We start from the raw sequence: 27,682 nt of genomic DNA on the forward strand, positions 1-27,682 counted from the left end.
AGACCAGGTTGCTCCAGGCTTAGTTGACTTTTTAACACCTCTGAGGATGGAGCTTCCACAACTTCTGTAGGCAGCCTCCTTCACAAACTTACTTTCTGGTAGATTGCATTTGGATTCCTTTTATAAAAAATACTAATATTAGCATCCAAATAAACTATTCTGTCAACATGTCTTCCTCATTTTCTGCTGTATCTCTTCAAGGTCTTTCTGTGAATATAAAACCAGTTGTTTGAACAAAAATTTGCTTGTTTCTCCAACCTCAACTCTTGCAAGATTTGAAAGTGAATCTAGAGGGAAAAAAAGGTTTCTGAAAGAGAAGGGAAACATTTCAATTAGGTTTTACTATGTCATCTGTAAAAACTAAAAAAGAGAATGAGCTGGTTAGACAGTTGCCATGATCTTTACTATGAAAACACTGCTTAAACGGAGGTGGATTGCTGATGACGCAACTTTTGTTCCATACGGTTTGCCTCACTTTTTTCCTCTTCTAATTTATTTTATAAAACAGAGGAGAACAAAAGTAAAATTGCATAGCTGGACTGTACCGTGTCTATGTAAAAGGCAACTATTAAAAGCGTTTGTCATGCTGTGTTGTAGTAATTAGGGGAACTCTTCCAGCTCTTTATAAACACTAGGATTATACTGATGTTAACGACTTTAATACTAGCTACCTGGGCTACAACCTCTCTTCTGAGTATTACCACAAGTCACAAAAAAATTATCCTTTGCTGACAATATACATTTTCCAGGGAAATGTCACCTTACATTGCAGCATTGAAAGATGGGTCTCTATTATCTAGATAAAAGTAACTCTTTCTCAAAGTCTGTATTTTCCATTAATTTAGAGGATTTAAAAGGGACTTGCGAAAGTTACTTGTAAAATTTCAGCAGCTTCCTGTTTTGAATGCGCTTAATACAGAGGCTGAGAGCCACTTAGAACTATATTGCAACATTATATACTTACTTTTTCCATGTCTAGGTCCCACAATGTTCTTTCCTGATCCAGATTCCGTGCTTCTGTTCTGAGTAAAGTTTCAGCAGGCAGGATGATGGGGACAGCACGGCCAACACAAAACTCTGCTAGAGCATTGAGCAGGCTGGAGAGTCAGGTAAGTGTCACTTAAATAACATGACATTTTAGGAAATTCAGCAAAGCTTTAAATGTTATTTTACAGACCAACAAGAAAACTAGGTAATATAGTAAATTCAAGGCTTGGAAGCATTTCCAGTGTTTTAGATGAGATCACTAACACCCTATAATTTTCTGCTTTGGTTTTTCCATTTCTCATTTTGCACTTGTACCAGAATCACATAGTAAATAGGTCTGGATTTTCTCGCAGTTTATTCCTGGCACAGCAAGTTCTAGCAGACTCTCTCTCTTGTTGAGACTTAATGCCTGTGCCTAACTGACCTTTTGCAACATGTGAGGCCATAACCCCTGACCGTCAAAGGTGTTTAATATAGGAGGAAAATCCTTGCAAGTGTCCAGCCTCTCTAGAGGGCTTCAGAACTCTCGAACAGACTTTCTGGATGATTCTGTACCTGTTGAATTTCCAGGTTATAACCAAAAAGCCATTAGCATATGGCACCTGGTATTCCTCAGGCTTGCACGCAGCTCTGCACCGGCAGGCCAGTCCTTCCCTTTGTAGAGGACTGTCTCTGTGGGAAAGGACCCCACACTGCTGGAGACTGACAGTGGGACAGAGATGCATCTGCAATCTGTGGGAAGGGACATCACGCCAGAGCGGGTGGCTGCACCCTAAGAAGCCGTGACTCTGTGGGAAAAGCCCATGCTGGAGCAATCTGATGGGTAAAGGACTGCATCCTGTGGGAAGGACTGACATTGGAGAAGTTCGTGGATGACTGTCTCCTGTGAGGAGGAGCCCCATTTTGGAGCAGGGAAAGCATGTAAGGTGTTCTCTTCCTTTAAGGAAGGAGTGGCAGAAACAATGTGTGACAGACTGACCTGCAACCCCCATTCGCTGTCTCCCTTTGCCACTGGGGGAGCAGGTAAAGCTGGGAAGAAGAGAGGGGTGGGGAAAGTGTTTTTAAGATCTGGCTTTGTTTCTTGTTATCCTCTCTGAATGAACTGATACTGAATTAAATTTATTTGTCCTTAAGCTGAGTCTATTTTGTCTGGGGCCATGGTTAGTGGGTGATCCCTCCCTGTTCTTATCTTGACCCTCAGGCCTTTTGTTAGATTTTTCTCCTCTCCACCCCACCGAGGAGGAGAAGTGAGTGAGTATCTGGGTGGTAGCTTAGCTGCCAGCTGGGCTAAACCATGACAGAGAGTCACTCGTTGCAAGGTTTGTTTCTTGTGTTTATCTAATTCCTTACCATTCTGCTGGGAGACTGGAGTAAAAGATAATGATCACTCTTAGGAGATCATAGTATCTTTGCTTGTTGGCTGGTTTCAGGTCTCTGCCAGTGCTGTGATCTAGACACTGCATGGACCTACTTGTCATAGGCCTTTCAAAATTACACCTTACTATAGTGCTCCCACTTCTACACCTCCTTCTTTTGGGGCTACGCTTCTACCTTCTCCTGCATCATATTCCATCTCTCCACATCAGACTATAACTCCCTGAGCCTTTGTCTCTACATTTTCAGTCTCCTATCCATGTTCTCATATGAAAAAATGGGTCCTTGTACTTCTTAAATGGTGCTGAAGATATGATATATGATAATGACAGAGCAGGTCACAAGCCACTGTCTTGAGCAGGTACAAGTTATTGCAAGTTGTTCCACGACGATGGCCTGTAGCAGACGTGAGTCATGTTACTCTTCTAAGCCTGTAAAAAAATCAAATGCATCACAAGCAAATAACTTTCTATTTATGCAGAGCACTTCAAATACAAATACAGCTAGTATTGTTTTGACTATAGTATTTCCCCTACTGCTCTTAAAGAATACAAAAAGCCATTAGTCGTGTAGCAAGACGCAGACACAGGATTGTGTGACTATCTCAGTAGGAAAGCTTATTTTGTCCTTTGGTCATAGTAATGTTGCCTCTGTTATAACTTACCTATTTCATCTCCTTCATCCTTCATGATAGCTTAAAAGAAGTCTCATGTCTTCTGGAAGTGATTCTGTGTGCTTCCAAAGCCAATGAACTTTAAAAAAATATAACTGTACCACCATCCCTTTTAAAGGTGTGCGCAAATTTATGCATCTGGCGTTTATGTTGCTGTATTATCATCTCTTAAATTAATCATTTAAAGTTATTTCTTGTATTTATATGCAGTGGATGGTGTAGCTATGGAGGTATAAACAAAAAGAAAACATCCTTCCCAATAGAGCTTAGTGTCTAAACCCAGATGTAACATGTAGCCATTAACATCTATGTTGTGCCTGTTAAAATAAAATAAAAACAAAGTGGAGATGAACTGAAAACAGTAAATCATGGTAGAATAGTCTACTATGAGGAAAAAAGTTGAGTGGATTCCATCCATTGAGAATATATTATTGTGCACTCTGTGACAGTTTTGAAAGTATTTTTTTCCTTTAAAACTTCAGTGATCAATAAAGATTTGAACTGGATGATGCTTTTGTAGCTGAGCTATCTTCTCACTTATTTTTATCAGAGATTATTTGTATAAGATACTAGGCTGTGATTAGAGGATTCCTTCCCTCACTTACATCAGGGAACCTGAGGAAATTTTCATGTTTTGTAATTTTCTATGTCTTTCAGAGAAAAGGAAGTGGTTTAGTCATTTCACTAAAATGTATTGTCAAGTACATTTGCAGAGTTACACATGCATGTACTTTACCTTCATATTCTCTTCGCATTCTAATTCTTCCAAAATTTACTTTTAGAAAGATCACTGAAATGCTGCCATTACATATAATTCATTCACTCACTCATGAAAATGAAATAAATCAGCCCTGATCTTGGTTGTTAATTTATTTTCTTTCCTCTGAAAGGTATTAAAATGCCTATTCCTTAATCAGTTGAGTCAAAGGAACTCTGTGCCACTTTGAAGTGTTAGGCCTATTTGTCTGCTGAAGGAATAAAACTCACTGCACACAACTCTTGGCTTCTCATTTTCGGGATATGCAGTTCTGTGAGGGACAACACAACACAGCCTTTTCAGTTTCCACTATTCTCTCCTGCCTCCCTTTCCATCATCAATACATTAAGCACCTTTTTTTTTTTTTTTTCCCATAGAATCATGGAATGGTTTGAATTGGAAGGGATCTTAAAGATCATTCAGTTTCAATTCCCCTGCCATGGGCAGGGACACCTTCTACTAGACCAGGTTGCTCAAAGTCTCATCCAACCTGGCCTTGAACACTTTCAGGGATGGGGCAGCCACAATTTCTCTGGGCAACCTGTTCCAGTGCCTCACCACCCTCAGAGTGAAGAATTTCTTCCTTAGATCTAATAAAAATCTACTCTCAGTTTAAAGCCATTGTCCCTTGTCCTATCACTACACACTCTTGCACAAAGTCCCTCTCCAGCTTTCTTGTAGGCTTCCTTTAAGTACTGGAAGGCTGCTAGAATGTCTCCTTGAAGCCTTTCCTTCTCCAGGCTCAATAACTCCAACTCTCTCAGCCTGTATTCATAGGAGAGGTGCTCCAGCCCTTGGATCATCTTCGTGGCCCTCCTCTGGACCTGCTCCAACAGCTCCATGTCCTCCTTCTGTTGGGGTCCCCAGAACTGAAAGCAATGCTCCAGGTGGGGTCTTATGAGAGCAGAGTAGAGGGACAGAATCACCTTTAACACAATCAACTTTAGATCTATAACTGGAACACAATTTCAATGCTTTTATTAGCTAATTCAATGCTCATGTTTCGATGAAGTTTCATATGCAGTCATTTGTTACACCTTTGTAATCATCTAGCCAGTTGTAAACTTTCTTTTCTGAAAAAGTTGCCTGTTAGAGACACGCCTCTAAGTTACAGCTTTTCTTCAGTGTTAGGGTAGGCTGCAAACTTGCCTTGTTCTGTCCTTGCTCCAACATATCCAGTCCTTCAGCCAACTCAACAGCCTAAGCCTGAATCAGGCCTTTTTGGCAAAGCTGAATGAAGATGTGTTCTCTCTCCAAGCTTTCCAGGTGGTGGCAGAAACAAAGGAGAAAACCACAGAACAGACATCCCAAACCTTAATCATTGCTGCCAATCATTGCTTAATCATACAACTTTAATCCTTGCTGCCAAGGAGAAATGGATGTAATATTAATATATTCTGTTTCCTAGTTCCTGAGTGAGGATAACAAAGTCTCTTCCATAGAGAGAACCATTTTCCATTTCAGAACAACAGACAAATCTCTGTACAAAGATTAATATTCTTTTCTTACCTGCTTTGCTCACTATCCATGCCTGTAGAGAAAGATCAATTCAGTTATCTTATCCTGAAGAGGGATCAGAAAACAAAAAGAAGAGAGAAGCCTCTATAAAAAAGGGAAAGGCACAGAAATTGTCAGAAACACAGGAACATCCAGAAACAGCAGCTGGAGTAACTGCAGAAATTATTGGCCTTGCTGGAGAATATTCCAATCAAAACTCCAGTCCCAAAAAGCCCTACAGCCTAAAATTAATGACATTCTGAGAACAACTGCGCACTTCTCCCTGGCTCAGGATGCAAGATTACGAGTCACTGACAAACCCACTTCTTTTTCTGCTGCTTGCCTTTCTGCACGTATGTCAAGGACGGCAAACACCACCACTATGTTTATCGTCGCATAGACTGATTCAAAACCTGTGGCCTCAGTACTTGCGGACATGGTCATTGCATCTGCATTGTTACATTCAGTCAAATCTGAAATATTTATTCTTAGAGGCTGAACTTCATGGTGTAAGGTTTGCATTGTTGGTGTTATTTTTTTCTGGTAAAAACCATTTGTATTTGACAAAGGCTTAAAGCAGCATCATAAGGTTTTTTTTAAAGGAACAACTGCATAAACCCCTTCAGCTTCTAGCTTCCTTGCAGACTACCTTGATGCTGTGCTCAGCTGGCAGGAGAGATTAAATTGCACGAACAAGAAAAGTCTCAGCAGTTCTGCTTCCTGAAGTCCTCTCCCTTGTTTTTGCTGGGAAAGATTTTCAGGCACCTGAGGCAGACACTGTCTCTATGTTATTAATTAGCCTCATCATTAACCATTGCTAACTCCTTTTCTGCCTCCTAGCAGAAAACATTTTGGTCATTCTACAATTCCTTGAGATCCTCCCTCCTATCTATTTTGTTTGGTGACTGGACCAGGGGCAGGGTAGTGGGGTGTAGTAAATGCTTGAGCATTGGAATGTTATGCAGATGGACTGTGAGACCTGATGGGCTGTGCAGACAGGAGTCCTAACGGTCTTGATGTAGCTTGGCAATCCAAACTGTGCAAATCCACCTGCCATCCACGCATTGTAAAGTTTTGTAAGGCAAGATTTTGGTATCCACTTAACTGATGTAATTTACTCATCTACAGCCTTGCTGTTTGATCTGTCCTCACCAAAGTGGTGAACTAAGTGTTAGTAGTAAACTATGCCCTGAGGTGGAACTGTCTCGTTGTTATACTGTTTTAACTTCTAGATGGTCTCTGAGTGGATTTTTAGGATAATAAGCTTCATTTCCTTGCCATGTGTCATTTTCCTATCACAGCCCTATCCAGCACAGCCTTGTTGTGATTCACTGTTCTTTCCCAACATTTACTAGTACTTTCCAGAGCCCAGAAATAATGCTTTCCTGAATGAAGCAGCTCCAGGAAAAGTTTATTCACAGCTTTTTTGCTGGAGGAAAGAGAAGAAAATGACAGCTTGGCAACTTACTTTCAAACGAAAGCACCTTCAAGTGGAAGTGTATTAGCACTTATTTTTTTGAAAAAAACCCAAACCCCACAAAGTTTCCTCTCTGAATAGAATCTAGAAGTTTCACTTCAGTTCAAGACAGGTGATTCATGAAGTCCTTTTGGACAGAATATGGGATTTTGTTGGATTAACTACAATCACAAAACCCCAGTGGTTTCTAACAGATATCTGGCAGGGGGTTGAGGGAGTGGAAGCTGGAGGAAAAGACCTCACAGTGCCATTCGTATGTACCGATTTAAAGAAAAACGGCTATGGAAATAACAGCTATTCCGAATTAATTCTGTTAGTTATAAAAAAATAGATACAGATATATATTAAAAAGACATAAGCCATGCAGCTGTTAACTGTCAGTTCTTTTGTCTGTGCTATCAGACAATTTCCAACTAAATTCATAAAGCACAGGCTGCCATGAAAGTAATTGCTTCTAATGCAACATAACACAACGCACCAGACCATTTATGTCTCACGATACTCCTAGCAAAAGTAGAACTGGTAGCCTTTATGTCTTGGCTAAATTCTTACGTGGGTAAGTATTTTCCCTCTCGCTCGAAACACAAGTATGTGTTTCTTCCTTTCTCCTTGTCACACCTTCAACCAAACTTTTCAGCAAAGAGAGAACCTTGATTTGTATGCTTTGAACACTTTTGTGTCCTTAATTCCTCTGAAATTTTCCTTATTTAACGAGTTGTTTGTGTTCCCTAGAAATAGCTAGCTATATAAAAATAGTGATCACTCCTATGATTTCTGGTTTCCTACAGAAGCTATCTGGATAACTACAGGATTTTACATTTTAATTTTTTTTTTTTTTAACGTGTCCAAGCAAACACAATATTAGTTAACGGACTTTGGCTCTGAGCCGGCAGTTATGCTCATTTTGTTTCATACCACAGAAATGTTTCTCACCTCATTATCCTGTTCGATATAGGTAGAGAATTGCCTTATTGCTTCTGTTCAGAATGCTGAAAGGTTGTGCCACAACTTGGCTGGTCTTAGACTTTCTCAGCATATTTTGGTGGATTTAGTCCTTCCAAGAGACAACTCTCTGAACTACGAAAGGGGTCTGATTTTAAAATTCGCTGGAATAAATAATGTGAGCATCATTTTTCATCATGATACTAATGCAAAGGAGATACGACCAAATAACATGTCAAAATTAAGATCCTGAATCATATTAATCATCCACAATACTTCTAATCTCACTTGCTGTTGATTTGCAGATATATTTGTCAAAGTAATTTAAGAGGCATTCTACGGCATTTTAGACTTCAGTAATTTCTTCATGTCTTTATTCTTACGGCAGAATGTGTCTTTCACTTGGCTTAATATCATTACTTAATTAGTTAGAAATAATTTGTGCTTCCCCTTGCCAGCTACCATGCTTTTTTTCAAGCATGAAGATCTGGGATGTGAGATTTTTTCCATTGTAGATATCCTGTGATTGTTTTTCTCAGCTTTCAATATCTCGTCCCCTGCTTAGAACAGTCAATAGATGATCCTACCACACAGGATGGCCTGTTTGTCAGCCTCAAATCCTATATCTTATATCAGCAAATACTACACTATCTTCCTCATATTTAGTGAGTCCCAACAGAAGTTTTTTTCCTTTGCTCTGCTCTTCAAATCCCACTCACACTGCCACCTGGGTAGTGAAGTAACCGACAGGGTCTGGAAATTACAGGAGATGTCTGCAGCAATGGCAGACAAAGAAATAAGCAGGAGAAAAGAGTACATTCTCTGAGTTATGAAAGTTTGAGTTTGGCCATTTTATCTATCAGTCTTCAACAACAACAAAAAAATCCTCTAAGTGACAAAGAAACTAGGACTAAATTTTTATTTAGTCAGCAGAAAACAAATGATTCAAGCAGTAGCAAGATCAGACGAAATCAACTTTAGTGGTACCTTTTACTTATTCATTCTGCCCAGCAGCTCCCTTTCAGAAGTTTTTATGAATATGCTGGCAATAGGCAACAGTTAGATGTCCTTGAAATTTTTTCATAATCTTTTTCCATATCCTTTTCCGTTTTAAGAAGCAAGAGTCCACATGCTGTTACTACAAGAGATTAAGCTGTGATATGCAGTTGTCATATGTTATGAGACAAATAGCTCCTCAAGAATGTTGAAGAATCTTCTCTAGAAGCGTTAGGTACCAGGCAAAGATCTCTGAGAAACGAAAAAAAAAAAAAAGATCAGCATTTGGTTTTGTCTTGGAACGAGGAATTGGACTCCCAGAAGCCTCTTCTAGTCTGTGACATTAGTACTATGATACTACATAATAAGACAATGCAGTGTCTCAAGACCACTGAAACCCAGCCTAGGTGTCCCTGAGCTTTTAAATGCGAAGCGTTTAGTTTATTAGCCAATCTCTCAAGAACAATTCCCTGTGTGAGCCCAGAGGAGAAACCAATGTAATTTCTAAGGAGCAGGATGCTTGTTCACCTGAAAATCCACACTGGCATTCAGGAGAATTCAGTTCACTTTCTGAAATCTCCACAAATTCTTTGTGGGCTCTGAATTCCCTATAGGCATAAACTCAGTTGAAAATTCTGTTACAAGTACCTGCTGTTACCATTTGCATTCCCTCTAGCTGATCAGAACACAAAGTGCAGCTCTTCTTTCTAGTATTCAAATTTATCTAGAGCTTCTAGAGAACAATCTTCAGCAGTTGGATACCTATAATCCAGGTAGTTTTACTGGCTTTCCTACTCTCTCTCTTATTCCATACTCAGAAACACGTGACTTGTGCATTGTGCTCAAAAAACCTTATACTATTAACATTTGTTATCTTGGTTAGGGGGTTATCCAACAGTGCCTAAACATATTATAAATGTATGGTGATACAATAGAAATGTCTAGAGCATGTACACTACTGATGGATTCACTCTTTAAGTATCTATGAGATCTATTTTTCTGAGGGAATATTTGTGAAACTTTTTTTATGTTCTACTTTTGAAACAATTCCTTCTTTTCTCTTTTTTTTTTTTTTTTTTTTATTGAAGGACAAAACCCACACTCATCTCCTGCCCTCATGTAACTGAAAATATCTCTCAGATTCATAAGATATTATGGATGTCTGTAGATTATTTTGCATAATTTAAATGACACATGAATATTTCAGGTCTCATTTTAAACTGTGTGCGATTTCAAGATACATGGGTCATAGTGAGGACAAAGCAGTTTTCTAGTAGTTCTCATCCAGATAAAGATAAAGAACTTGACAATAACGCAAATTTATGTGCTTTGCATAAGTGACAATTTTTAACAAGAAACTAATAGATAATTTGGCTCCCAGTCTGAGTAAGATACGACGTTGAAATTGAACTGATGTACAAATGTCAAGATGTCAAACTCAAGCTCTGTATTGCACTTAGTAAAAGTGACTTTTCAACATTAAGGTGATCCAACGAGACGGAAGGCTAGTTGTGATCCTTTGTGGTTTGTAGGATTCTGAAAGTTTTTGCCAGTAACTTTCCTATGATATGAGCTCAGTGTTCATATCATATTGAAAGTATGGTAGCATCCAAGAACTGGGACAGATTGATTCATCTCAAAGCAATTTAAGACAACTCTTTTGTCCCGACTCAAATATCAGCAAGCAAAAAACCTTTCATTTAAATAATGGATCTTAATTTTGATTTTTGTTTATACTCAATTATTTTCTAAAGAAAAGGTCATTTTCTCTAGCTCACATAACCACTAATATTTTTTTTTAAATGAAAGAAACTTCTGCTTTAAACATACTACTTATTATTACTAAGCAGAAAAAAACATAATGTGCCATATTTCTTAAGGATTTTTCTAAGTTATACACTCAGATTCTTAACTGTTAGAATGTTTTTATCATATAAGATTGTGAATGACAACTTTTTTGCTTGCTAGTTTGTTTTGTAATTTGCTTACAACTTTTGTCAATCTTCCTTCCAAAGAAATGGGAATGGAAGTAACATGCTCAATGAATATTTGAATCTTGTCTTGTATGAGTCAAATATGAGTAGCTCAACTATTTCTGATACAGAAGTAGAAAGAAGCATTCTCAAAGTAGTAGGCTACTCTTTTTGCTCAGTATCCCTCAGATTATCTGAAGGACAGGGAAGCTACCTTTGGAAAAAATAAGCTAGGCATTTGAGTAGTATAAATGCCTCACTCTTACTGAAAGAATAATAGAATAAATGGATATTTATCATCATACCTTCAGCTGACCACAAGCTTAGGTTTGTGGGATGCAGCTTTGCCAGGCGCTCTGAAGAATTCTACACGTGCCTGCCTTGGTTCCAAAAGTAATCTTGAAAGTATGGTACATTGTCCCAGGCATTTAGAATCAGTAAATGACGGCCCTTCCATGCATTTTTTAATTCATAGTTTGTGACTAGGAAAGGAGAAAGTTTGCTTCCTCTTTTTCAACTAGGTTGCTCAGTTTCAAAATGGCTATTGTAAATGATGACAATGTTCTCGCAGTGCCTCGTGAACTGATACAAAAAAAAATAGATCAAAACCACAAGGAAATGAAATACTTGTTTTAGGGAAAAGAGTGAATACCAGCATTTGTTCCTTTGCAATGTCTGAAGTATGTGTGCTTCCTGAAGACAGTGTCATCGTGACTTTTAGAAAACTCAAGCTGACTTAAAAAATGAAAGATATATTCCCTCAGGTTATAAATTCTTGTAAAAGTAGTACTCTCAACAAAGAGGCCTCATTAATGTAACATTTTGCATTTTTAAATTATTTACCCTATATTTTAAGTTCAGAACATAACATTGCCTGTCAAAATTTGAAATGTAAGCTGAAAAAATATTTATGTAGAAGAAACTGCTACCTAAAATTCTAAAAAAAAAAAATCTATTAAAAGGCAAATATTTATCTATGCTGATAAACAGCAGGGAAAAAAGGCTAGAGAAATTATAAACCTGAAAACACTACCCCTAAATCTGACCAGCTTTATCTGCATTCTCCTTTGCTGGAGATTGAAGGATGTATCAGGGAGGTATTGGTATACTCTTCCCTTGGCATTCACAGATCACTGCAGTTGGAGACATCAGGCCTAGAGGACTTTTGCTTAAAGTCAGCTCTGCTATTCCTAAATTCGATGTGCTTCTCTAATTCATGTCAGGGACATGTACCTAATTTTTAATCTGTAAGACTACAACCCTCTCTCATCTGCCTATTACAACTCACTCATAAGGTGCATACTACCTAGAGACCAGCAGGGGCTAAAGAAGAGTCATTATGTGTGACATACTTCTTACAGCAGGACTTTCTGCAGACCTTTGAGAGTACAGAAGCTGTGTAAAGAAGCTTTAATATAAAACAGGTTTTCAACAAGATGACTTCTGCATGGCTACTCTGATGCAAAACTCTTATTGACTACCTATACAGGTCTAAGACAGAGATCAGTAATGTCAGTCAGGCTCTGAAAGCAAAAGGTGGAAAATCCAGTGGGAAAAGAGCAGACACGGCAACCTGCAGGATCAATATCCAAGTGTAGAACAAATAATAGTATTAAATCTAGCCTAATCACTTTGCAAGAAAGACTTTCTGAGGCGACATACAGCAGGGGTGCTGTAGAGTGGCAGGAATAGGTCATTTGCTTTGAAAAAAATTAAACAGATGTAAAAATTTGAAAAAAATAAGAAACTTTTGTTTTCTGGGACTAAAATGGTGCTGGACCCGTTCTTCAGAAGCGTGGGAAACTTCTAGGTGTGTGTTCTCAAGAGGAGGAGTCTAGTTCAGTAGTTCAACTTCTGGAGAGGAGAATTGGAGCAAAAGTCAGTGAGCTCAGTTAGCAATGTAGAAGTTCCTGATTTTACAGAAGAAAAGTGTAAAATTCTTCAGCATACACATTTCAGCCATACTCTCTGCTATGCTGATTATCCACTTTGCGTGTCTTATGGAGAGGGCACTAGGAACATTGGTGAAAAAGCCTGTTGTGCTATCTTGATCCTTAGAATAAGTTTGCATTGATGACAACTCTGGTTTTGCTTTGGGAGTCGTAATCTTTGAAAGCAGCAAGAGTGTGCTGGTGTGTTCATTCTGACCTAAGATAGGTGTAACACAAGATCATACAGTTCTTGTTTTGTTCCCATGTGGAAATAGGCACTCAATGCTATTTGTTAAGTTTCCAAAACAACCCAAAGAGGAATGCTTACTTGGACAGAGCCAGCTGATTCCTTGGATTCTTGAGGTCCCACACTGAAACACCCAAAGATTTATTATTATTAGCATGAGTCACAGAGAATGCAATCATAAAACTTCAGTATAAAGCTAAGTCTTAATGTCTTCAAACATTTAGTCAAGGACACTTCAGAAGCCAGATGGCAGCTTGGGACTCACCTGTGATAATGTATGTGAATTTTCCTTACCGCTTTAATTTCCGTTGCATTCTGCCACGTTTCTCTATGTGCAGTATGCATGATGCCTATTTTGGCTTTAAGATCACAAAGTGCCAGGCTGTACGTGAACAGTCATATTTTTGATGACTTCTAGATTTGCTATTAGCTTTACCAACCATGTGGACTTTACATGGCATTTGGGTGAATATCTGCCAAAAGCAAACTTTGTTTGCTTAGAAAGGCAGCAAACTAAATTAGTTTGCAATGTTGGACTTCTATTCAGGACATACAGACTCCTTGTTTCCTTCGGCAGCAAGCAAGCAGTAAGCAGTCCTGGTGGGAGAGTAAAGAAGAGCCTATATAAGACAGGAGGGCTATATTGCCTTCAGCAGACTGAGTATTGTTCAGGCAAACGGTATGACACACAGTTATCAATAGCTTTGGTAATTCATTACAGTGTTGTTTTTTTAAAGAGAGACTGTGATTGTGAGGCAGATCAAACCCTGTATTAGCCCTTGCTTAGAATGAGAGAGAACTAATTTGTAGCTTTACTATTCAAAAGAGATGGGAAAACTTTCCTGAAAAAAGACTATGGGGAAGTATTATCTTTAGCTTACTGTCCTCTTACGCCTTCCCACAAAGTGGACGTGGCACATTTACTCAGCCAGTTACCTACAGCTGAATCAGGCATTTATTTCAGTGGGAGCTGCTGAAAGCAGTCCGTTTTGAAAAGGTGACTAGTTTGTTTTTAAATTTTTTTTATTGATTGATGTTCATCTGAAGATGTGCCATTTCTAATTTGTAAGAAGTATTAATTTTTCTGGCAGGCTATATAATCTCCCAAAACGTTTCTTTTACTTAGCAAGACTAATCATAATTCTGCAAATAATATATAGATATATATTAATTTAATAGAATTTATTGACTTTTTGTAATGTGGTCATGGGTTCAACTTCAATGTATATTTCATCCCTTAGAGTTTATCTTGAGCCTTGTATGAGCATGTCGGAAACATTTATTATCACTTAATTGCAGTTAACAAATTTAGTTGCTTTTGGCTTAATGTCTTTTAAGTTAAATCAATGAAGTAACCAATCCCAGAATGCAGACCTGTAATTTTATCCAAGAGTTAGCTCCTTTTCAATAATATTGTTCCACACAGCTTTATAATATAAAGGCATCCAGGGATTTTGTTGTATTTTGCAGTATTGCCAATTATACACAACTGCTTTTAACATCCCTGTGAAGTACTTTTTTCCATCTTTTCAAAAACACTTTCGTCTAAAGGAAGGTACGCGCCAGTAAACTCATCTTACCCTGCCTGAAAGAAAACTTGAAGTTTTCTGGATGAGTGCTGTGCTGCACTGTTAAGAACTATGACTACTATTTTTTTTTTTTTTTTTTGAGCTACGATACAGAAGCCAGCTTAATATAATCTAGTATTGTTTCAGCTCTCATGAGTTTGCACATACACAGCCACTTCCATTCCTATACACATTCTGGGTTTGGCTGCCAAGAAATGAAGGAAAATCATCACCCATACAGATTGAAGAAACCTCAGATAGTGACAACTACTGTATTGCACTCAACACTTGCATATATATAGAAAAGGTGATTCAGTGTTCAGTCTCATAATTTGTTACATTCCACAAAAATACATTCAAAATTTACATGAAAGGGGAAGGCTTCTGTAGCACACACTAGAGCTTTTCCAATAATCAATTTTCCTGTGTCCTAAGACAAGAAATTAGGGATGATTTTTCAGTTACTGTAAATCTTACTGCATTGTTATTTATAATTGACAGAGTAATACAAACCATAAATAATCTCCTTTCCAAATTTGTTTGCCTTTCCTATGCAGAAATATGAAACAATACTATAGTAGAGATATTTTGTTCTTCTTTCTTTGAATCCTGACACAGTTTTTTTCCTGCCTATTGATCTGTTTACAATATTGCTTTGTTGTTCAATAAATCTGTTTTTCCCAGGTTAACATTTTGGTCAAACTCTCAACAACTCTGGAAATGGAAATAACTTCACTGGTTTCAGTAAAGCTATGACAGTTGACACACATTAGGATATGATTCTGCTATTTACGAAGAATAAAAGCACAGGAAAAAGTAGAGTATTTCAAACTACATCCTACGTATTTACTTCAAGATCCAGTAAATTCCATTAAAACTATTGCTGCAAGACAGGGTCATAGATTGTAATTTTCCTTTTTTTAAAAAAGCTCTGAAAATACTGCCTTACTTTACCACTTTGAGAACTGCATTTGCTATTTTTAGTCTTCTGTCTATTACAAGTGTGGTACAGACCTCTATTAGCATACGATATTATTCACAGTCTTTGAGCTGAGTATTTTGCTAATAGGTATTATTTATCCAGCGGTTACTCCTGTGACAACTATTTTATGGTCTCTGGATTTCCAAGTTTTATGCATAGAATGGTTAGGGTTGGAAGGGACCTCAAAGATCATCTAGTTCCAAGTGCATCAGTATGACATCCTTTATACTTCTTACTAAGTTTCTGTGTTAGGCATTGTTTTAGATGTTAACATCCTACTCTAAACTCACAAAAATTGTATTCCTAATTGTATTTTCGTTCCCTGTTGGATACTTGTTGTCATGGCATAAAAATATCCAAATAATATTTACAGGGCGTGCCTAACAGCATATATAGATGAAGACACATTTTGCTAAACGACTTCAGTGCTGACTAGTTCCGACGCTTTTTTTAGTGTTTTCTTAATGTCCTTTACATTTTGAATCTCCTGTGATTCAACTGCTTACTAATCCAGAAGAGTATACTCTGAAAGTATTCTGAAAGGTCTTTTTACAAATTATTGGACGTCGCAACCTCAGGCGGGTCATTTGGCGATGGAGGGTCAAAGCTAACTATCTGTGCCCTACAAAAAGGGTTTTTTGTTGTGTACTTCCTCTTTACTGACTATGCCTTTAACTCATTAATTTAGGCTTCTCTATTTGTCAATCACAGTGTTCGTCAAGCAAACCTAGTATTAATGTCATATATGCTTTCATCAGGACAACATTAATTTGGTATTTCATAATTTAATAAGTGATTGATACCTTGAAAAGACTGACATTAAATAGAAGGATGTGAAAAGAAAGAAGCATGTGTTAACTTCCTTTTCTGGCTGGATTTTGACTGCTGGCAAAAAATGCTTAGGAGAGATTCTGAATTGACAGGCAAGGGGTAAGTCTAACCTATGGAGTAAGCAACATGATTGATGTCCCGTTCTCTCAACCATGTAAATAGGGATCTGGCAGCCCTATTTCAAGCAGAGCAATTAGCAGGAGAGGCCTGTGGTCATGGAGCATGCATTGTTCTGAGGCGCTCTGACAAATCAGTGAAAGCAGACAGACTAAATGGAAAGCTCTTAATTTATAATATTCATAATTATAACCGACTAATAATATTTGTCCCTAAACACTACAGTACTTCTGTTGGATTTCACTGCTACTGTGACTGTAAGGTTCTTCAGAAAAGTATAAAATCATTCTTTGCACCAAGGACAAACCTCCTGTCAGGCCTGCAGCCAAGTATAGGACACATCTTTGTAAGGCAATGGTATGAGCCCCGGGTCTCATGCATGTTTTGCAAAAAAAGGTCAAAGGAAATACTTAACTTCTTACCTTTCAAATCCTGATGTTTAAGATATTGAGTGAAACAGCAACGACTCTGTGACCTTCTGGCAAAATTTTCAAACAGGCATTGCCAACTTTACTTTCTGGTGTAAATGCCGGTTAGCAAGAGCATATAGAAGAAAGTTCTACTGGATGACTGTCAAAAGCAAATCAACAAGTATTTGAGCAAACCAAGAATGCATAAGTGCATAAGTGATTAAACTGAAAGAGTTTCCTGCCATGCTGATTACTGAGAATACTCTTCTGAAGGTCAAAACTACTCACATACAAGCAGAATAAGCTGGGTAGAATAGTACTCCACAGGAGAGTCGCCACTATACAACAAAACCAAGGAAAGCTGTAGTTCTTGTGTAGAGGGGAGTGAAAGGGAAGTAATCAAATAGAAATAATATTTAAAGAATGCCCAATTTTCAAATGGCAGCTGCAAAAATGCTTTAGCCTGCCTAACTAGCTAAATACAAAACTTCTAAGAAAGCACTTTAGCTTTGTGAAATAAAGGCTTGAAGACATAACAATCAAAGGCATGTTTTGGCTCTCATCCAGACAAGCATTCAAGCATGCAATTCAGTTTAACACTCAGTAATTCCACTGAGTTCCTTTCTGGATCAGTAAGTACAAGCAAGACAGAAATGTGGAAAGCTCACTCTTTGCCTTCAAACCTTGAGGAGAGCTGCTGGTAACACCTGATGGAGCTGGTGATGGATGGCGGATTTCCTAGGCTTCTGTGCAAAGATGGGTAGGAAGGGAGAAGACGAACTGGAAGGCTGTGAAATCATAATGTATTCAGGCACCATAACAGCAAAGGAACAACTTTTTAATGGTTGTTGCATTAAATGGTGTTCAGAACAGAACTTGCCAGAATTGTAAAATATGTTTCTTTGATAGATGGGACTAGTCTGTAGAAATTGGGAAAGGATTTAAAGCCCTGGTACTAGATCCCTTCATAGGAAAATATTACTTTCTGTTGATATTGGTAACACACAAATGAAATTATTCTCAAGGTGTGTTTAAAGGACTGCACCTATTGGTAGCATCTGCTACAGAGTTTCTTATTGTCTCAGAGTATTTTAATGTGGTTCTTCATCTCTGAATTCTGTCCCATCACAACAAATGCATTCTGACATGAATTCATATTCAGGCCTGGGCTGCATCAAGAGGAGCGTGGCCAGCAGGTCGAGGGAGGTGATTCTCCCCCTCTACTCTGCCCTCGTGAGACCTCACTTGGAGTACTGCGTCCAGTTCTGGAGTCCCCAACATAAGAAGGACATGGACCAGTTGGAGAGGGTCCAGAGGAGGGCCACAAAGATGATAAGAGGGCTGGAGCACCTTTCCTATGAGGACAGGCTGAAAGAGTTGGGGCTGTTCAGCCTGGAGAAGAGGAGGCTCCGGGGTGACCTTATAGCGGTCTTCCAGTACCTCAAGGGGGCCTACAGGAAAGATGGGGAGAGGCTGTTCAGGAGGGCCAGTTATGATAGGACAAGGGGTAATGGTTTTAAAATAGAGGGAGGTAGGTTCAGGTTGGATATTAGGAAAAAATTTTTTACTATGAGAGTGGTAGAACACTGGAACAGGTTGCCCAGAGAGGTGGTGGATGCTCCATCCCTGGAGACGTTCAAGGCCAGGTTGGACAAGGCCCTGAGCAACCTGATCTAGTTGGAGATATCCCTGTTCCTTGCAGGGGGGTTGGACTAGATGACCTTTGAAGGTCCCTTCCAGCGCTAACCATTCTATGATTCTATGATTCTATGATTTTGTTTGTTTCTCTTGGGTTGTTCTCTTTAAACTATCTACAGGAATTTAGGAACAGAGCAGAGAGATCCTTCACTGAGTTGCAGTGTTTCCCAGCATTTACTTCATAGTAAGGCACTAGGAACATGTCTTTCCTCTAAAACTTATTCATGATCCATGAAAATTTAATTTAAAAATTACATATTTAAGAGCTCAATACTGAAACATCTATCTAGTTCAGAAGTATTGCTTTCTTTGTGGGCTCCATTCCTTTTTTAGTCACTTCCATTAGTTTATGAAACCTTCATGGCTTCTCTACTGAAAAAAAAGAATCCTTTTTTTTTTTTCCTTCTTTCAGAAAAAGTTTCTTTTCTACAAGGCTAGGATACAAATAGGGAAAACCATCTGGTTATCTTTCCAATTTTATAGATTCTGACATTAAAAATGCTCACTATACTTCCGAGCATAGAGAAGGAGCTCAAATATATGCACAATACCCAACTTTAAATAGATGAAGCGCTCTAGTTGTACAGCTACTTTTCTGTTGACTAACTTTGATTTTAGTTTCTGTGACAGCCAAAACAGTAAAATCTTCTGCCGTGTTAAAGAAAAGTTTTGTCATCCGCTTATATATTTGCTTCTTTAAAGAGAGAACAGTACTACTGCTGCTTAGATTTTGCTCAGTGGTAACTGCTTTTAAAGTGCTTCATTTTAACGCCATTATAGAAAAACGGCATTCCTTTTCCAAACAGATAATTGTGTATATCATAGCTTTCAACTGCATTTTGGAATAACATATATTCACTTACAAAGGCTTTAGTGTTTAACCTAGAGTTGCAGGTTATTAGGAGGCAAGCTACAAATAAAAGTATCTGTGTATTTAAATATGAGCTGCTCCCTTGTCCAAAGTTCAAGCTGCCATAAAACAAAGATAAGTTTCAAGACATAATGACAACAGAGAGGAACTGGTTAATGATTAAATAGAATAAGACACGAAAAACTGACCCTAGCCAAAGAAATGTTTTATATTACAACAGTGTGTGTTCAAGGCAGGAGAATAATTTATCAAGGCACTTAAGTGAGATAACATTCCTTCTGTTGTTGAATAATAGTCGGGGTGGAATAATTAAGAAATTCAAGTAGAAAATGGCCCTGAATTGTTGAAACGAATGTTATGTGTTCTACTGGACTTTAAGAACCTCTTTCTCTACAAACAAATGGAATACTTTTCAGAGTATGCATACAGTATATTTTTTATATATTCTACAATCAGTACAAGTTCTCTATTACTTCTAAAAAATTAAGCATTTATTTTAAATTAGCAATGATTATTTCATTACAATAAAATAGTTACCTACTATAGTTAAGAAAACCAAAGATCATACAACTACAATAATCATTAAGAACACAACGTTCCATTGTCATCACAGTGAACAACTATAAAAAAAAGGAAACAAATTACAAACTCATGATAACCTTGGCCCATTATTCATTAGGTACTATAAAGCATTGTTTTCCTCACCTCGAACACTTTGTTCTCAGCATAAATTTGACAATGCATTTGGACTCGATCTCCCTCTCAAATCAGCTTTCTAAGGCTCCATAATACTAATTATGAAACTCTGCTGGTTTTAGCTGGGGTAGAGTTAGTTTTCTTCATAGTAGCTAGTATAGGGTTGTGTTTTGGATTTGTGCTGGAAACAGAGTTCATAACAGAGATATTTTCATAACTGCTGAGCAGTGCTTATGCAGAGCCAAGGCCTTTTCTGCTTCTCACCCCACCCCACCAGTGAGTAGGCTGGGGGCGCATGAGAAGTTCAGAGGGGACACAGCTGGGACAGCTGACCCCAGAGATATTCCAGACCATATTACGTCATGCTCAGCCTATAGAGCTGGAGGAAGAAGTAGGAAGTGGAAGACGTTCAGAGGTACGGTGTTTATCTTCCCAAGTAACCGTTATGCATTCCTGGAGATGGCTGAACACCTGCCTGCCGACAGGAAGCCATGAATGAATTCCGTGTTTCGCTTTGCTTGTGCACTCACCTTTTGCTTTACCTGTCGTTAAACTGTATTTATCTCAACCCATGAATTTTCTCACTTTTACCCTTCCAACTCTCCGCCATCCCACCGGGGGGGTGGGAGTGAGCGAGTGGCTGTGTGGGGCTTAGTTACCTGCTGGGGTCAAAGCACGACAAACACAAAGCTGGTAAATGCTTATGGACCCAACCTAAGTCTTTCATATTTTCATTTGTAGCTACCTCATCTTGTTTGATAAAAACTGGCTTGTAAAATATTTCTAAAATATTTTAAATAATTCTGTTAAAACATGATTTAAAAAAAAATTTAAACATGGGACTAAAACATGTTTTCTTCAGCTGCATCCAACAAATCAGATTTTCAATTTCTTTAAATGTGCATTTGAGTTTCCCCATAAGGTTACCTTTGAACTTCAATTAAATTAAAAAAAACAAAATGCCAGAAAACAAAATAGGATATTTTTTTAAGGATTGGCAAATCAAATCAAAACAGCTAGTATGCAGATTTTTTTTAAAAAAAAAAACAAAACCAACACCATGACAAATTTCAGATCAAACAATATTAACTGTGGAAAGGTTACAGCCTTTCTGTCATACTACAACAAAATGATTTAGCTCTTTTGACCATAGCCAAACAGTTAATATTTCCTTTCTATTACAATCTTGTCTGTTTGGAAAATATTTATTTAGATATACTTCATATTTTAGTTCTAATACTCACATATTTTCAATTTTCATTTGCTGTCGAAACAGCAACAGGTTGAGCCTTGGCTTTAGACATACTTCGGGTAACAATAACACAGCATGTTCCATACTGAAATAGTTCAGAAAGTACATGAGATATTACTTGCTCTGGCCTTACTGTAATTTAAATTATCTATTCATCATTCATTTACATTCTTCTTATTTAATAGGTTTTGGACACACACAGGTGATAAAAGGGTCTGGCACTGATTTCCATTATTGAGTGCAGAAATTTATGTAGTGATTAAATTATTATGCTATTTCAGCTATATCTGTGGGTTTTGGAAGCAAAATAATTGTCATTTACTTAAACCATTTTCTATTTAAGAGAGTAACAAATATTTGTTACGAATACTCTTCAGAAGTCCCGTGTGACACATATAAGTATGACTCTCCTGGCTTTACCAGTAGATGCTTTAATAAGGTGGCTTTCAGCAAGTCAGCTGCAAACCTGACAATGCATGGATTGAGCTCCCATTTTGATATTTTTACCACTGCACAGTGCCAGCTCTTGTTTTATTATGTTCTCTGGTCCATTTTTAAATATTCACTTGCAAGTTAGTATGTAAATTAACTATTGCTAAAAAAAGCATCGTTTGAGTCAGTTAATATAGAAGTGTTGCACATCGTTGCACATATGACAAGAAAAAAACCCTTGGATCAAAAGTACAGTTGCAGATAATTTCCTCTGCAAAGGAACTGTATCAGCTTAAATCAAAGGGCATGTGACTTTGGAACAAAAGGCTCCCAGGCTGGACACAGTGAAACTTTTGCTGATGGTCAACACCCAGCTCACTCTTCCTTCTTATATCCAGTTGCCAGACTCCACTGACAGATTTCTTAAAGGCATCACTTCGAATGTTAGATGTACATACGCTATGTAAACAAATATAAATACATCTATATTTAAGATCTATGCACTTAACCATAGCATTTGATGTATTTGATACAGATTTTCATGTATATGCAACCACAATATTATAGGTAATGTTACGGTTGTAGCTGTAGAATTTGGGTGGCAAAAGGCAGCCAGGGGAAAGATCTCCAGGTTGAAACACAAAACAAAAGTTCTTTAATGTTGTCCCTGCATTAACTTACAGTCTGCAGTATGAACAGACAAATAAATAGGGAGCCCAGGATGAGTTCAGATTTTTGCAGTGTGTCTTCAGCATCTGATTTTCTACCTACTGTTGTGTAAAGTGATTATATATTCCTGCAAGCTACGTATCAGTTTGTCTTTCAATCTACACACAACAGGTAGTCTTGTCTTGATTGGCTGTCTTGTCAATTTGGCTAATTAAGTCAGTACTAAAGCAAAATTCTGTGAAATCAGATTGTGACAAGCTATCGTCTTGGTTGTGTCTTTCAGAAAACACACCTGAAAAGTATTTGTCTGCAATATCAGCTGTATCTTCTTCTGAACAACCATTTCTTTTGCCTTTTAAAGAATGAGATGGGACTAATCATCTTCTTCCTATGGTAACTACAAAGTAAATGTTAATTAGACAGTAAATACAAACTATTTACTTTTACTATTACAGCTGTTACTTGCCTCCAGTCGCTTTAGAGAGTGGATCCTCTCTTGCCATGAAATGCAGTCCCCCATTGCTTCGTAGGCGACGGTCCCGTACTTTATTCTGTCCTTGACTAGGCTCATTCTGGTCAAGAATGCATCTTGGCCCCAATCTCTGTGATAACCCTTGAGTTGTTGAAATTGTTGTATTTGAAGACCTCCATCAATCGCCATATGTCTTTGCAATGAAAAAAACCACCACATGTGAGCGTTTTTAAATACATACGCCAAACTATCTATGAGATGCCTCAGAAAACTGGCCCTGCTTCCAAAGCCTACATGCCCCACTTGTTTTCTCTTTGTGCCCCTTCAGTCAAATCTCTTTGCTAAGGTCTGACATTTTCTCTCTCTCTCTCCCCTGGCAAAATCATGGTAAATGTCCTCTGATTCTTGTTATAACCCGCCTTTTTTCCCTTTATCAAAAATCTTGTAATTTAGGGGAAATTGTTAAATGTTTAACAACTGCTTGTTTTAAACCAACTTCCCAAAGCAATTGGTCTGTCTTTCCCTACATTGTTGTATATCATTTATAGTACAGCAGTACTTAAAGGCATCCAAATTAAGGATCCAGGTGGAGACACATTAAAACTGGAATTCACATTCTAAAAATCTTCCCTGGAGAAGGAAATCTTCCTTCCATCCTTTAGTGGTTCACATTGAGCAAAATCTTAACCATAGCAGGAAGAAGCTTTCCTCAACATAAAAAATTACATCTAAAATGACAAATAATATTTCTACAGGTCTTAACATAGAAATTCAACAGTATTCGGTGGGGGGGGCGGAATTTTCAGTGTAAGAGACTTTGCAATTTGTGATTTTTTTTGTATGCTTTAAAAGAACTGTGGGTATTTTATATTAATTAGTTGAACCTTTCTCTTGCATTATGTTCTATAAAACTGGCCTTTTTAAAAAACCACATTGAAGTTTATACAGTGTGTGACTAAGAATCCGGTTTTATGTATCTTTATGATTTTATGATTTTTCAAATATATTTGCCCTCACATTTACCATATATATATATATACATGTAAACTTTGTATCTGTAGTATCTGAATAAACTGACTCTTTTTTCAGCATAAACATTATGTTTACCTACTGTTTGGCCTAATGGTCACTGGTTTTCTTCTCTTCTAGTGCTTATGTACCAAAGACAGCGGCAGGTCATTGCCAGTGGGAGGAAGTTCTGAAAGATTTGGAGCAGATCAAGACATCCAAAGTAAGTTCATAAAAAAGTCAGAATTTCATATAATCATAGGAGCAGACATAATTAAATATTTAGCACTGTGCTCAGCTAAGAACGGTCTGTGACAGGGAGCAGGAAAATGATGGTGTTTATATAATGCTGTTTTATGGGTGGAAGCAAAGGAACAGAAGGTTAGAGGGAATTGAAGTTGACTGAACACTGCAGACTCTAGAGTTAAATATTATTTTTTTCTCACCTCTCGTAAGAAAATAGACTTGGGAGTTATCTCCTTCGGAGAAAGTATTTTGAGACTTGATTCTGATGAGTCCTTGTCACAGTGAAGCCCATCCTGCGGGTTATTAGTTGATTTTAAGATCCCAGTATCTGGATGGATTGGGCCGTAGAACTTGGAGCTGATCCGTGTCTTGCAGACTTAGCTTTATCATCTCTAAATCTCTTAGTTAATGTTCCTAATTCTAACTCTTGTTTTCTTTTAGGACATTGATGTCAGTTTATATACTGCAAACACAGATGAGGACGTAAGTAAACTTAAAACTTGACAACAACTGTTCTACTATGGTAGCTTCATTTCTGTACTAGCAACTTTCTCCTAAGGTAGCCCTGGTCTAATTTGAGAAAAATTTCAGAAATCAAATAATTTGCCTTGGAAGGAATAGTTCTGTTAGTTAAAGTACTTATGATAAATTATAGAAGCAGGTATTAATTATTTTTATTGAATCACCTGCTATTAAAATTAATCAATTAAAAGGGATGATCCAAAATGATCTTATCAAAGCAAACACTGCTAAAATAATGTTGGTATTCATTTGTAATTTGAGATAGGAAAAAAGAGACCAAGAAAATACTTCCAAAAGCGATTATTTAACACGCACTATTTAATGGAATATGGAGAGTAACTGTCAGCATCTGCCTGTGCATTTCTTTGCTTTTGCCATTCCTTATCTTAGCAGCAAATACCTAGGTACTCGCTCTCAAGGATTTAGATTTCTAGTAGCTGCACATTATCATTTATCCTGCAAAAGATGAACTGTGTTCATTCATCAATATATGCTTAATATAATCATAGAAACCTGTGTAAAATATGATCATCTTAAATGCAGTTTCCATAAATCCATTCCTGAAGAGACTTTTCCATAATCTGTTGCTGCGAAGCTCAGTCTGCACTACATGGGACATAGGCACCCATCAAGAAAACGCATCCAGCCTTGCCTCACTCCTCGCAGTCACCTCTGGTACAGCCCTGGTGGAATTGGCTGGATTCATTGCTGTGGTAGTAGCCTGCTTATGAGACACTGCTCCCCTGGCAACATAAATATTCACACAAGGACTGTGCCGAACACAAAAAATACATGAATCCTGTACATAAAGAGTTAATGAAAGATTTCCTAGAAACGATGGACTGACTATTTCAGTGCAGAATAGTCTCAGCGTGCACGCAGAATACAGTAATGCTGATGTGTTCAGTGGATCTGGCAAGCCTGGGAAAGCACGGAGTCTGATGTGTCTGTACAGTTAGTCCTGTACATGACAGGAAAAAAGGTCGCAGAACATGCTCGTCCACATCTGCGCGCGCATTCTCTGAACTGAACCGAGTCAGAGAGGTTAATCCATTGCAATGGCTGAGTTAATACCTGGTAATGTCAGGAAGATTTTCTCAAAGTAGGACATTCTGATATGAAAGTCAGACAACCTGGGACTTATTCTTGGCTTTCTTGCTGGCTTGATGGTGAAATCAGAACCTCTTCTTCTTTTTCTTAATTTGTGAAATAACAGATGATATCTACTTTCTTTTCTCCCCTACCTATTCTGAATTCAGATCTCTGAATGAAAGGGCTAGAACTACCAAGAATACTACTACTTTAATACTACTATGTTGAATTATATCCCAAATTCTTATCGTGATTAATTATTTTCCTATATTCTTCATCAAGACTCTACATTTCACCTCACTAGCAAACTGGCTGGTCTTTACGTTGTTAGCTCTCACAGCCAATCTTTGCAGACATTTAAAAGCATTTGAAGAGTAAGAAAAGATACTCAGTAAATAAAAATCAGCCACTTTGTGGTAAATTATATCTTACATTAACTTATTTCTTTTAAATCATAAAACTAGAACAACTTCATATTTTTTTTCCAGAAAGAATGCCAAGAACCTATAATTAGATGCTTTTTCTTAGAGACAAAAGTGATTCTTCAAGAATGTCTTATCAAAAATTGTAGTAGAACACAGGATGTATGGAACATATGGAAAAATGGAAATGCAAGCTTAGAAAACAAGGTAAGTACCACCAACAGTCTGTGGAAAAATGAAAATCAAAAGTGTTTCTTAAGTAGTAGAAATATCTCTTTCATTACATAAAAGGTGAGATGGTACAGACGAAAGCAAATGGGATCCATTAACCTGTACATATAACAATGAAAAAGTTACACATAAAAAAAATGAAAAAGCAGCATTTACTGGTTTTTAGAACAACGCTTTCAGGATTCCCATCAAAGCAATACTTTCGACTATGCATGCATATGTATGTCAGGGTGTCTGAATGTGCATGTATAAATAACAGTTTGTGACTTCAGTATCTAAAGTCAGATATGCTCAAACAAATGCTAGAAAAGTATCCTGATTTCCAAAGGGACAGTCACTTGCATCTCTCACTGAAGTGCTGTTATCTTTGAAAGCTGATGCTACTCAAAAAGCAAGCCAGGAGCTGCATAGACCATAAGTACCGTGGAAAGCTCCAGCAATGCTTCCTGTAGCCATTGACTGTGTTGCAGTTATTCACAAAAACAGGACAAGCAAGGGTTAGTTCTCTATCAGAACAAATAGATCAGTATCCTGCTTTACTATTGCATTTTCTGTTTCAGATGAATTCCACAACACCAGGAAAATGCAAAGAATGTGAAGAGTACGAAGAAAAAAATTTTACTGAATTTATAGAGAGTTTTGTAAAGGTTATACAGAAGGAATGCAAACACTGACCAAAAGACACAAGCTGGGAACCAAGATTCTTCCACGAACATCCTCAGATAAACTAGATTACAGCCAACAATAAACGGGAAAGAATATCACTTACATTCCTACCTACACAGCATAACGTGTAAACAAAGAATAATAAAATCCCTGTAATTCACAATGTATTAGTAACTGATACATACAAATGATACTACTTATGAAATATAAATGAAAGGAATTTAACAGGATTTAAAACTTATTCTTGACTTAAAGTATCTTTATATTTTGGTAAGTCCACCAGAAAAAGAAATCCTGTCAAACTAAACAACCTTCAAAACAAAATTCTCTAAGAAAATCTCAAGGATATCTGCAGTGGGAACCTCCTCATGAACATCAGCTCAGGGCTAACTAAATGGATTTTCAGAGAAAAGCTCTTCTTTTACTATTATTAATATAAAATGATCATACTTTTAAAGCATTTGGCTATAGCTATTTTTATTATCCGAAATCTATCCCTTTACCATCTGTGCTCCTAGAAGATCTAGCTCATCTCTCACTTCTGTTGTTAGTCGTGTCTGACAGTTTTCCTTGCTATTTGATATTTCCTCATTATCATTCCTTCAGAGAACCAATGTCAAAACACAAGCTGAGGCCTATTTGT

The 27,682-nt window shown here is 37.6% G+C and overlaps 1 protein-coding gene across 5 annotated transcripts in view; it reads left to right on the plus strand.

The window, feature by feature from the left end:
- The window catches only part of IL15 (interleukin 15), a 35,662-nt gene extending 8,223 nt beyond the window's left edge, over positions 1-27,439 (plus strand). For 3 of the 5 annotated variants that reach the window (XM_086611927.1, XM_086611924.1, XM_086611925.1), the window contains 6 exons: positions 980-1,109; positions 22,664-22,773; positions 24,002-24,083; positions 24,548-24,589; positions 26,209-26,349; positions 26,934-27,439. In XM_086611927.1, the coding sequence (XP_086468053.1) occupies positions 1,047-1,109; positions 22,664-22,773; positions 24,002-24,083; positions 24,548-24,589; positions 26,209-26,349; positions 26,934-27,047 (552 nt within the window). In that variant the 5' untranslated portion in view covers positions 980-1,046 and the 3' untranslated portion in view covers positions 27,048-27,439. The remainder of the gene's footprint in view (positions 1-979; positions 1,110-22,663; positions 22,774-24,001; positions 24,084-24,547; positions 24,590-26,208; positions 26,350-26,933) is intronic. The other 2 variants (XM_086611926.1, XM_086611928.1) reach the window with 2 other exon arrangements.
- Positions 27,440-27,682: the final 243 nt, after the last annotated feature.

Source organism: Tauraco erythrolophus, chromosome 5 (assembly GCF_009769465.1).
Source record: "Tauraco erythrolophus isolate bTauEry1 chromosome 5, bTauEry1.pri, whole genome shotgun sequence".
Lineage (NCBI taxonomy): Eukaryota > Metazoa > Chordata > Aves > Musophagiformes > Musophagidae > Tauraco > Tauraco erythrolophus.